Here is a 13,414-nt window from a genome sequence, read left to right on the forward strand (position 1 = left end):
AGAGCACTTGCAAATTAGGACAGCACATCTTCTTTAATGTTGTTACATCTGTACACCAACCTTCACTGATATAAAAGCATGTTCCACCGCCTCTCGAATTCCCCGTTAAATCCGCGATGCAGATAATGCATATCATATCACCATTACAGTATCTTGACACTGTATATATTGTTACTGCGATCTAAAATAACTCGTACCGTGATATAAAGGCCTTGATATACTTCCGTAGAAGTTATTCTTCAATCTTTGTTCAGGGGTAAAAAGAAGTTCGAAACAGCCGAGGAACAGTATACTGTTTGCGAACATTCAGACACCCGCCACACCACTGTGGGAAGGCATTTAGAGGAACATTTAATTATGTGCCTCATTTTATGAGTAGAATTCACACGAGAGCAGTAGTAGAACTGTTTTAACTACTCAATGATTAAAAGTAATGTATATGCAGTGTTTTTCCTGCATTGAAACTTTTTCGGTGGCCACTGAAGCAAATTTTTTTAAAGCACCGAAAGCAAGATGAATACACCCTAAATACAGTATGCTTCTCATGTGGTGCATGGATGTGCGCAGGGTGATTAAAGTAAAGCTGCAACTAATGATTATTTTAATAATCGATTAATCTAACGATTATTAGAACGATTATACGACTATTCGGCGATTATTGCAACGATTAATCATTAGCTCTTAACTGATTATTCAGCTTGTGCCCCGACTTTTTAGAATGGTGAGGGGGGTCAGTATTGGGTATATATATATATATGTATGGTAACAGGATAGTTCACATGCACGATTAAACTGGGCTTACCTCAATATCATGCTGCATAACAAACCTCATGTGACCCATTTGAATTCTACATGAGAATTTTCTATTTTAAAGCACTATGGGTCAATTCAACCATTTTAAACAGCTACAGCACTGACATTCTGAACAGCACTGATGAGGGAAAGGGAAAACACCTGTACCAGCATCAATTACAAGACTTTTCACATCTACACATCAACACAACCTTACTAACAATTACCACAGTAAACTTTAATAGATTTATTTCATTACAACTGTGGCAGTTGTATTAAAGTTATGTTTTTACATGTATTTAGGCTAAATTCCTAAATTATTAAGAGTCTGATCAAAGAAAAACAATATCTGTAAACAAACATATTTTCTATAGAAGCAAAGTCCCAAACCAGTAAAGCGGTTTACTCCTGAATATTATAATGAGCTCTATAGAAATAAGGTGTTATGTTGGTTTGATTTCCCACCGCACATTGAAGTACAAAAAATTCTGTTGAGTTCAGAAGTTTTTAGATGCTCAGAATATTGAATATTCATTACAAACATGAAATGCAACAACTTATCTTAAATATTAATTGCAATTATGTAAAAAAAAAAAAAAAAAAAATGTTTGGCCTTGATTACATTTTGAATTCACGACGCTATTGAGCAAACAACACGTTATACGCGGCCATAATCTGCGCCAATTACAACCTGTTATTGTAATTTATGATGATACTACTCAAGATGGCGCCGAGTATGGCTGCTGCGTTGCGAGCTCCGACACAACATAGCAATGGTTTGTTTGTTTTGTTTACAATTCTTATGTTTTTTGTCTTGGATGTTGTCTGCCTTATTATCTACGACAGACAAACACTTTTGGACATTGGTTCAGCGATCTCACACCGTAAACCGGACTTCACATTCCTCAATGCCGACCCGCTGTTTACAAACACGCAAGCGGAGCCCTTTGTCTGGGCAGCACGGCCGCGGAAACGCAGGAGGAAAAGGGGAAACAGAGCCGGCGTTCTCATCAGAGTAAGACGCCGCGCAAATCGACCCCCGCTACCCACTATTCTACTGGCAAATGTTCAGTCTCTGGATAACAAGCTCTGCGAGCTGAAAGCGCGGATCTCTTTCCAACGAGAGACGAGGGACTGCTGCATTATCTGCCTTACGGAAACTTGGATGTCTGCGGAGATTCCAGACTCAGCCATTGAACCCGCGGGGTTCTCCGTGCACCGAGCGGACAGAGCGAAAGACCTCTCAGGTAAAACTAGAGGAGGTGGTGTATGTTTTATGATCAACAAATCCTGGTGTGATCAGAGGAACGTACATTCCATCAAGTCTTTCTGTTCTCCTGATCTGGAATTTCTTATGCTTCTGTGTCGACCATTCTGGCTACCGAGGGAATTCACAGCGGTCATTATCACTGCTGTGTACATTCCCCCACAAGCCGACACAGACCGGGCACTCAAGGAACTGTATGGGATTATAAGTGAGCAGGAAACCGCGCACCCTGAGGCCGCGTTCATTGTGACCGGGGACTTTAATAAAGCCAGTTTAAAATCAGTCGCACCAAAATATCACCAGCACATTAGTTTCAACACACGAGGGGACCGGGTTTTGGACCATTGCTACTCTCCGTTCCGGGATGGCTACAAATCCCTCCCCCGCCCACCATTTGGCAAATCGGACCACTCTTCCATTCTGCTTCTGCCCGCTTACAGGCAGAAACTGAAACAGGAAGCACCCACCCTCAGAACGATCCAGTGCTGGTCGGACCAATCAGACTCTACGCTACAAGACTGTTTTGATCGCACGGACTGGGAGATGTTCCGGTCCGCCTCTGATGACGACATCGAGCTTTACGCTGATAGCGTAATGTGTTTCATCAGAATGTGCGTAGAGGAAGTGATTCCGACCAGAACTGTGCGAATCTATCCGAATCAGAAGCCGTGGATCAATAGCGATGTTCGCGCGGCACTTAATGTGCGGACCTCCGCTTTTAATTCCGGGAACGCGGAGGAGCATAAACAAGCCAGTTATGCCCTCCGAAAAACTATCAAAACAGCAAAACGCCAGTACAGGAGCAAGACTGAAGGACAGTTTAACACCACCAACTCTAGAAGCATGTGGCAGGGAATTAACATCATCACGGATTTTAAAGGGAATAAAAACTCCGCCATGAACACCGCTGCCTCTCTACCGGATGAGCTAAATACTTTTTATGCTCGTTTCGAGGGAAATAACACCGCCCTCGCGGAAAGAGCTCTCACGGCCGAAGCTACAGAGGTTAGTTCACTCTCCGTCTCTGTAGCGGATGTAACCCGATCCTTCCGACGGGTGAATATCCGCAAAGCCGCGGGTCCAGACGGCATTCCGGGCCGCGTCATCAGAGCGTGCGCGAACCAGCTGGCTGGTGTTTTTACGGACATTTTCAACCTTTCCCTCTCTTTGTCTGTAGTCCCCACATGCTTTAAAACATCCACCATTGTGCCTGTTCCAAAACAATCGAAAATAACTTGTTTAAATGACTGGCGTCCTGTTGCTCTGACCCCCATCATCAGCAAATGTTTTGAGAGACTAATCAGAGATTACATCTGCTCTGTATTACCACTCAATCTTGACCCGCTGCAGTTTGCTTACCGCAACAACCGCTCCACTGATGATGCCATTGCATCTACAATACACACTGCTCTCTCCCACCTGGAAAAAAAGAACACTTATGTGAGAATGTTGTTTGTAGACTACAGCTCAGCATTCAACACCATAGTGCCCTCCAAGCTAGATGAGAAACTCCGGGCTCTGGGCTTAAACAGCTCGCTGTGCAGCTGGATCCTGGACTTCCTGTCAAGCAGATGCCAGGTGGTTAGAATAGGCAGCAACATCTCCTCATCACTGACCCTCAACACTGGAGCCCCGCAGGGCTGTGTTCTCAGCCCACTACTGTATTCCCTGTACACACATGACTGTGTGGCAACACATATCTCCAATGCCATCATTAAGTTTGCTGATGACACGACGGTGGTAGGTCTGATCACTGACAATGATGAAACAGCCTACAGAGAGGAGGTGCACACTCTGACACACTGGTGTCAGGAGCACAACCTCTCCCTCAACGTCAGTAAGACAAAGGAGCTTGTGGTGGACTTCAGAAGAAAAGACAGAGAACACAGTCCAATCACCATCAATGGAGCACCAGTGGAGAGAGTCAGCAGCTTCAAGTTCCTGGGTGTCCACATCACTGAGGAACTCACATGGTCCGTCCACACTGAAGTCGTTGTGAAGAAGGCTCATCAGCGCCTCTTCTTCCTGAGACGGCTGAGGAAGTTTGGAATGAACAGCCACATCCTCACACGGTTCTACACCTGCACTGTGGAGAGCATCCTGACTGGCTGTATCTCCGCCTGGTATGGCAATAGCACCGCCCACAACCGCAAAGCACTGCAAAGGGTGGTGCGAACTGCCAGACACATCATCGGAGGTGAGCTTCCCTCCCTCCAGGAAATATATACAAGGCGGTGTGTGAAAAAAGCTCGGAGGATCATCAGAGACTCCAGCCACCCGAGCCATGGGCTGTTCTCACTGCTACCATCAGGTAGGCGGTATCGCAGCATCAGGACCCGCACCAGCCGACTCCATGATAGCTTCTTCCCCCAAGCAATCAGACTTCTGAACTCTTGATCTCCCACGATCAAAATACATCAGCCCTGCACTTTATTACTCTTTTATCTCACACCGGACTGTCATAAATTATATTACTGTTATTATATTATGTCTCTCTTAACAACTGACTATCAACCGACAGCCTGAATGTCAATACAGTACAATACTGTACATTCTATATATATATATATATATACACACACACACACACATACTTTTTTTTATATATATTTTAATTTTTATTGAATAGTGTATCTATATAGTAAAAAACAAAAAAACAAAAACAGCATATTGTATACTGTACAGTGTATGTTATTATTTGTATATTGTTGAGTGTAATTATGTGTATAACAGATGTTTAAACTGTGTTGTGTTAATTTGATGTTTTAAGTTGTGTAATTATGTATAACAGATGTTTAAACTGTGTTGTGTTAATTTGATGTTTTAAGTTGAGTTTAATTATGTATAACAGATGTTTAAATTGCGTTGTGTTAATTTGATGTTATTGTAAATTGGTATATGTCTCATCACTGTCACGACTGCTATGTTGATCGGAACTGCACCCAAGAATTTCACACACCACTGCACTTGTGTATATGGCTGTGTGACAATAAAGTGATTTGATTTGATTTACTACTGCAAAGTGGGTATATAAAAGTGTTAATGGGGAAAAAACAGACGAATGATGATAAGAGAGGCATATCTTACTTTAGTAGTACTTACACAAGTAGATGTGTGAATGGCTTTTGCTGCAGATGATACATGAGTGAATGGGCACTTGAGAGATTTGAGTACATTTGATTCCCTTTTTAGACTAATTAAAAAAAAAAAAATGTCATGACATGTTCTTGTAAAATGTCTCTATACATGAATGATCTTATAGAAGTCGTAAATTTGCACCAGCTCGCTAATAACTCTACATGACGATGTGTTCATGTTGACTGATTTTGACTCAATGAACAACGTAAACAGAATTAGCTGTCGGCCTCAATGTAGGTGGAGCTCTAGGTCACAACTACAGATGACGTGAACCAATGATAGTAAGGTGTTTAGCAGCTGGTCAGAAGTTTTCCTAAAAGTTCACCTCGCCGAGCTGTTACGAACCACTGAAACAAACTCAAAAAAACCTTCTTTTTGGACAGATTTTGTTCTAAACGACTTCACACCCATGACGTTCAATTTCATATTAAGTACAGCATATTGGGGCCTTAAGACTCGTCATAGTGCCCACCCCCCTGATTCACCTTGTGTGTACCTTTAGCTTAACAAAAAAAAAAAAAAACATTTTTAGCCATTTTGTGTACACCTCATTTTTTGTCACTTAATGCCATATGGTTGTTTCTCCAACTTCACCTGCTTTCTAGAAACTGACATCAGCATGTGTCTTTTAAAAACCCTAATGTTGACCCCTTCTCCTCTCTACTATATCAGTGACAGATAGTCTTTAACCACACATGATCACGATAAATTTAATACCAGCAGCACAAGGACAGAACTGTAGCATCTGGCATGAGCTGCAAAGCAACCACTGCCACCCTAAAGCCTTTTAGCCTAGAGCAGCTCTAGGGTGGAAGTCATTTAGATAAAGACATGCTGGGCGAGTCCCTGACAGCCATCAGCCTGATAACAGCAGTGAATCACAGTGCTGACATTAATCACACATGCACTTCAAGGGGACAGGCTGTGTCTCTGTGATAGAAATACACACATGAACAAACTGGACTGATTACAAAAGCAAGCAACAAACACCAGTTGTGGACCACCTGTGCACGTTTTCATTTAAAGGTGAAGTGTGCAATTTCTGCTCCACTAGTGGAACTACATAGAATTGCAAAAAATGTAATGTATTCAAACAATCATCTTGTCTGTCATTGGTCAATTTAAAAAGGTAGCCCTACCCCCAGACTCACACTACTGGTTGAGCCAATGTTACTATGTCAGGCCCATTCGGGCCACTTCAACAAAAAGATTGTAATTTCATTTGATGAACAAATGGCACTAAACAAAATTGCCAAAAAAAAAAAAAAAGAGACTGTTTTCAAAAAGGTTTCCCAAATACTCCCCTCATCATCCGCTGGTCGCTTATCCCACCTCAAACTTTTCAAAGCAGAGCCACAATAGCTGTTTTTATATATATATATATATATATATATATATATATATATATATATATATATATATATATATATATATATATATATATATATATCATACATACATACATACATACATACATACATACATACATACATATATGTGTGTGTGTGTGTGTGTGTGTGTGTGTGTATTTTTATGCAAATTTCAGGTTATCGCATAAAAAATACTGTATGGAAACACCAAGTTCTGAATAAAATCTTCAAAACGTGCATTTGCGCTAGGGCTGGGCGAAATGGAAAAAATATTACTTAACTACTTTTTTTTCATTTCATTCGATATCGAGATTTATCACGATATACATTTCATACCATTACTGGGGAAGGTAGGCATTCCACATGTTTGTTAGATCAAGACTGAATGTAAACAACTTGTTTGTAAACTCCACAGGGTAAGATATCTTTTAATTTGATGTTCCAGAAGTATACTCAGTTTAGGATTGTGTGGCCTCTTTTCGCCCCAATTTCATCTTCTTTGGCGGACGCCTGACTCTCCTCAAGGTCATTCATTTTTAAGTTTCCAAAAATGTTCTTCTGCATGGTTTTGGCCTGAAGAGTGCCAGCTACACATCCCTTACATGATGCAATTACTGTAGCCTAAATGTCATTATGTCCACTCAAAGACTTTCTTGCCTGTGTCAAAACACTTGCGGACATGACAGCGCTATGGATTATGAAAACACGTTGAACTTAATATTACATAAATAAACAGCTATGGTGTTGATGTCGGAGTTATTGTTGTGTTCAGCCAACAGCTGTATTGCATTGTCAGTGTGGTCTTATTCGGTACACAACAACATCATATTAGCCAGATAGCTTGCTAGCGGCTACCAAGCCTCATTGCCGGTTTCCATGATAACAGTTCGAGGTAGCTGCTAGCCAGCTAATACTTCCTTACCGGCTGATTTCACGGCTATGGTGTCAGTTAGCCAGTTGTGTGCATAACCTTGTTGAACTGCTCGCGTTTTTAGCGATGTGCACCTGATTGTCGAGATGTAGAACATAAGCTAAATTTTGAACATTTCTCAAAAGTTTATCATCGATAGAGGATTTGTTTTTTTTCAGATAATTATCTAGATCGTTTTATCGCCCAGCACCAATTTGCGCCAATTTTCCCAGAAGTGACGATTTTGTTTAAATCTGCATTAATCGCAAATTGTTATTGCGATATTCAAATTTTTCACATGAATTTAAAATTCATAACTTAGATGGAAACCTGACGTGCTCACACCTTTTGTGGAAATCAATGCAATAATTGTTTACTTATGGTTGTTTATTCACATTAAGCTGGGACAGGCATGTAAGAATTACACACTTCACCTTTTAAAAGCAGAAGCACATTGTGTACTTAAGTAACACTGGAACTTTCATTGTTCATATTTCGTGATTTTAACCCAGGGACTGTAGGTCAATGACTTCGTCTTGGACCAAATTCAGTGCTGGGCTTCCCAAACAACAAGGTCAGTATGGGAAGCCATTGTTGCGCTGGATGGCCTGCTGAAATTCAAAACGAGGCACTCAGCGCTCCACTGCATTCTGATGTCGATGTTCCACAACATGACAGGACAATAAACTTGTAAATGTGACAACATTCCATTCTTCATCTATTATGCAAGCAGATCCGACACAGTGAACGCATGGGACGCAGATCTGACCCCGGTGCCTTGTTGCACAGACCCAGCAAGCCTCCCTGAGTCTCATTTCCTGTGTGTCACAATAGGGCAACATGACTTGTAGCACATGTTGCCTGATAGTATCGCTGAACTGAAATTTGCATGGAAGTGAAAGACTATGGCTGAGGTTTTAGAGCATCTTCTCATTTGAACACATTTTTATTTTGGTGTGAGATAGATCTAAAAGATGCGCTGACCAAAAACTTGTCACACAAGTTACTGTTGTTGTTGACATAGCAAAATGACTGTTTTAAATTCTCAAAATCACATTATATTGTGTTGGCATTTCCCTCTATTCACAACAGCTTGGATGGTTGCACTAAACAGCACAGAGTCCATGTCAATTTTATAAAATATGTTCACAAAGCCATTTTGTATTTAATTGTTGTTTCTTATGCAGTGTGTAACTGTGTAATGTGCAATTCACACACTGCAGACCAATGCAACTTTTCACTCCATTGTAGAAGCCTACTTGTCTGGGAACACATTTCAAATCTGTGATTTTTTTTTTTAAAACCTGAAAGTAAACAAAGATAGTGAAAAATCTAAAACAACAAAAAGTAATCGTAAAATGAATATGAAAATATTCTGCACTATTTCGAAATGGAATAATTATTATTATTAATTATTAATATTAAATTATTAATTACAAGTCACTAACCAAATATATGCAAACACCGACACTGACCATGTTAATTATTTTCAACAAATTTTCATCCATTTAAACACAAAGGATGCAGTAGGTTTTACTCAAACTGGTATGCTTGCAATTGGAAGTAAAATAATAATAATAATAAACTTTTTTTATTTATTATTATTATTATTATTATTATTATTATTATTATTATTATTAGGGAGGGGGAAAAAAAAGAAGCAAAATAAAAGTATTATCAAGAGTGGTCTCAGAGTTTTGATCTCCAATGTATACAGTAAGAATAACTACTCATTAAGCTCGCTTTAGTTTACTTTAACTAAAAGTAGCCTTGAACACTAACGGCAAAACTGCACAGGCCGCAGCAGGATATGGAACTATCAGCCTCCATATTGCAAATGTAGGTTAGTTCCGGGTACATCCTTGGGCACGAACTTACAAATCCTACTATGGCAACACTTGAGTCATGTATATTAATTAGACTACTTGACATTCGCTACTGGGTGAACGCCGCGTCGCCTAATTAATATTCATGACCCCAGCCTTCGCCATAGTAGTATTCGTCAATTCGCGCCGCGGCCAACTCCCAAAAAAAAAAAAAAAAAAAGAAAAATAGCAGGGAGGGTTCACAAAAGAGGACTGGCTACGTGTTCCAAAGAGCCAGGTATTCAATTTATCGTTCAGCTGCATTTTCAACATGCACAATAAACAACTAAGAGCACACCGCCTGAGGATATACATACGGACACTATTGTTTATGTACAATAAACAATATATATTACCACTTGCACATGTACATACGCCATTCTATGCTATATGTCTTATTTTTTTGTATGTCTATTTATACTCTTGCCTTGTTTTATATTCTGTGTCTCAATGAAATGTTCTGTGTGCACTTGTTTCTCCTATCACCCAAAAAAATTCCTTGTGTACGTGAGCACACTTGGCAATAAAGCTCATTCTGATAAAGTTCAGAGTGTCATGCAAAGTCCACATTGCAGGTGCATCTTATTTAAAAATAAAACGAAACTTTTATAACCAGTTCCAAGTGATCGACGTTCACCAAAAATTACAATCGTTTAAATAACTTGCTAAATCACCTTTTCTAATGTCTTAAAAGTCATATCTGATGAGAAACGAGAGCAACATTTTACATAAATGTTATTTACAAATCCATTCAGCTGCTACTACAGCAATAACAACAGGAGAATATAAAAAGTAAAACAAAAAATTAATAATAAATCATCTAACGGGCTGTCACTAAGCCAGACGAAACGAATGGACGTTCTTAATGAGTTTGTGTGTAAACACTGAGAAAGATCACTTGCACCTTCCTATGATAATCCACTTACAGAAGTAACACAAACTAAACTCTGTGACATACACACACACACATGCGGTTGGCCTCAATCACTATTACTGAAGCGGGCAAAACAAACTGCACACAAAAGCGTGGGCAACAAATCTGATTTGACACGCTTCACCTCATTGTTCGACGACAGTGCAGATCCTCTTCAGACGTAAAGCCGAACTCCCAAAGGCAAAAGAGAAAACGACTATATCGACGTGATCCTCATCGATAAACCCACTGAAGGGCTCTGGTGTTTTTCTTTAATCTGTGGGAAGAAGGATAAGTAGCACTGCACGTTGATTTCCTGGTTTCGGAGTAAAGGAGGGGGTTGGAGGTGAAGTATGGAGAGAGTTGCTAATGGAGCAGTGCTGGTGTCAACTCTAATCAGTATCCTGAATTCATGCCGCGACGCTTTCTAAATATCCCGGCAAAGTATCCACATATTCCGCGTCATGTCCTAGTGTCGGAGCGGCGCAGTTTTCCACACAATTGTGTTCGCCGGTTCATTCGTGACCAGAGCTCAACTCAGAGGAAAAGCTTTCATTCCTGTCTGTCTGTCTCCCGAGCTGAGAATGAAGGAGAGAAATGTACGGCTCCTCCACTCCCTAGCGGCCGAGCTCCATAACTCAAACTGTGCTGCACAAATAAAGCTTTGCTGACGGGAATGGCTCATTTGGGACAGTCCAGAATTGGAGGACAATTTAGGCCAGTGGCGTAGCCAGGGGTGGGCCGAGGTGGGTATGGGCTTACCTAAATTAGACCCAGGCCCAGCCAGAATATTTGAGATTATTCTTTAAATATATATTAAAAAATAAAAAATATTTCTTTTTAAAAATGCATAAATTCTGATTTCTGAAAGAGTGAAAGAACTTTTTGTATTCGCCGCTTCTCTGTTGTTTGGTAAAAAGATAAATAATTATAATAATAAATTGGGCGAAAACATGGCCCATCCATTTTTATTGAGGTCCACCCAAAAGTAGTTTCCTTGCTACGCCCTTGATTTTCGGCATCAATATTCTTAAAAAGTGTACTTATATAGTTAAAAAATTTTGTTATGTATTTTAAGAAAAGAGGTAATAGGGCTTGGGTAGCTCAGCGAGTAAAGACACTGACTACCACCCCTGGAGTCGTGAGTTTGAATCCAGGGTGTGCTGAGTGACTCCAGCCAGGTCTCCTAAGCAACCAAATTGGCCCGGTTGCTAGGGAGGGTAGAGTCACATGGGAAAACCTCCTCTTTGTCGCGATTAGGGGTTCTTGCTCACAATGGGGCTTGTGGTAAGTTGTGCGTGGGTCACGGAGAATAGCATGAGCCTCCACATGCTGTGAGTCTCTGCGGTGTCATGCACAACAAGCCACGTGATAAGATGCGTGGAAGCGGAGGCAACTGAGACTTGTCCTCCACCACGCGGATTGAGGTGAGTAACCGCGCCACCACAAGGACCTACTAAGTAGTGGGAATTGGGAAAAGAGGTAATAAACTGGTAACAGGGTTGCAGACGCATGCTAATATTAGCAATTTCTCAAGGAAAGATGCTAATTTGTGAATGAAATGTCAAGATCTTTATGGTCATATTTATGAAATAAACAAAGGAAAATTAGAAATAAGTACTCTTTTATACTGAGAATGTTAGTAACAGGGTTGAGTTGTTTAGATCGACAAAGGCAACCAATGCTGAAATGATGAAACAAATATTGAAAATGGAAGAATGAAATTACTTTTATTCTGGCCATGCTGTTAGCAAATTTCTTGATGATGTAATTCCCTGTTTGCCATGTGACCTATTGTTTTTCCATTTCTTTTATCAGGCTAGATTGGTTTCGGTAACAGGGTTTAGCACAAGATGTGGGACACAACTTAAATGCGATATTTCTAATATTTAAAATAAATTAAAATGTTTTTTACACCATTAAAAGACACTTTTATGATCCATATCATACAAAAATAGAAAAAGTAACACTCATTTTAACTATTATATTTGACATGCAATTTGGTCATTAACAATATGGGACGAGGAAAAATAGCTATAATAGGGGGTATGCTTGAATTTGAATTAATTTTTTGAAATTATTTTTTAAATTTATATTAGTAATTTGTTTTAAGAAAGCTTCATTGTAGACGGCAAGTATATTTTTTCAGTATTCTGAGCAACTATTCTTTAAAAATGTATGGCTGGGACATAAAATGTCCTGCAGTCCTGGAATGTCCCATGTAGTATATTATACACAACTGAAATTTGTATTTCTTTAGGTGTTTCTTCAGCTTCGGACACTTTTAAGCCCTGTGAATTTTTAGAAAGTAAAATGTTACATGTTAATACTTTTTTCACTTTCTCAGTATTTTAATTCATTTGTCAGCTGACAACGTCTATCAGTGTATGTACATGCATCACTGGAGATTTATGTCAATTATTTTTCTAAAGACATGAAAATTTCCACCACATTGTCATTTCCAGCACATCTCAAATTCTCTATTGTGTTCAATAGAATTTTGTGGTGGAAATGACATCTTTATTACATTTTTGGAATAAAATGGCACTGACTTAATTTCATAGCTGACACTTTATTCATCCTAAATACACAGTTAAATCATATTTTCACACTTTTTGCATGATATGGCAAAATTACAGCTTGTTTGGAAATGACACCCAATAAAAATATTCTGCTGACAAGTGATGTTTGCCTTAAAGGAACAGTTCACCCAAAAAGGAAAATTCTAACATAATTTACTCAACCTCATGTCATCCCAAATGTGTATGACTTTCTTTCTTCTGCAGAACACAAATTATGATTTTTAGAAGAATATCTCAGCTCTGTAGTTCATTTGAATGCAAATGAATGGTGACCAGAACTTTGAAGCTCCAAAAAGGAGATAAAGGCAGCATAAAGGTAGTCCATACGACTCCAGTGGTTTAATCAATATCTTCTGTGATCCAGTTGGTTTTGGATAAGAACAGACCAAAATGTAGCTTCTTTTTTTCACTGTCCATCTTGCCATCATAGTCTCTAGGCACAATCATGATTTCAAGCTCAATTCCACTTCCTAGTTCTAGACACATATGCAGTGCACTAGATGGCACTATAGGAAGTGTAATCAAGCTTGAAATCATGATCATGCCTTGAGACTACGATGGCAAGATGGACAGTGAA

At 39.6% G+C, this 13,414-nt stretch overlaps 1 protein-coding gene across 2 annotated transcripts in view; it reads right to left on the bottom strand.

Annotated features, from left to right (window-relative positions):
* Window positions 1-10,903, bottom strand: part of LOC127416766 (vasodilator-stimulated phosphoprotein-like) — a 75,579-nt gene extending 64,676 nt beyond the window's left edge. The window contains exon 1 of one of the 2 annotated variants that reach the window (XM_051656319.1): window positions 10,401-10,903. In XM_051656319.1, the coding sequence (XP_051512279.1) occupies window positions 10,401-10,405 (5 nt within the window). In that variant the 5' untranslated portion in view covers window positions 10,406-10,903. The remainder of the gene's footprint in view (window positions 1-10,400) is intronic. The other variant, XM_051656318.1, reaches the window with a different exon arrangement.
* Window positions 10,904-13,414: the final 2,511 nt, after the last annotated feature.

This window comes from Myxocyprinus asiaticus, chromosome 26, assembly GCF_019703515.2.
Source record: "Myxocyprinus asiaticus isolate MX2 ecotype Aquarium Trade chromosome 26, UBuf_Myxa_2, whole genome shotgun sequence".
Taxonomy (NCBI): Eukaryota; Metazoa; Chordata; class Actinopteri; order Cypriniformes; family Catostomidae; genus Myxocyprinus; species Myxocyprinus asiaticus.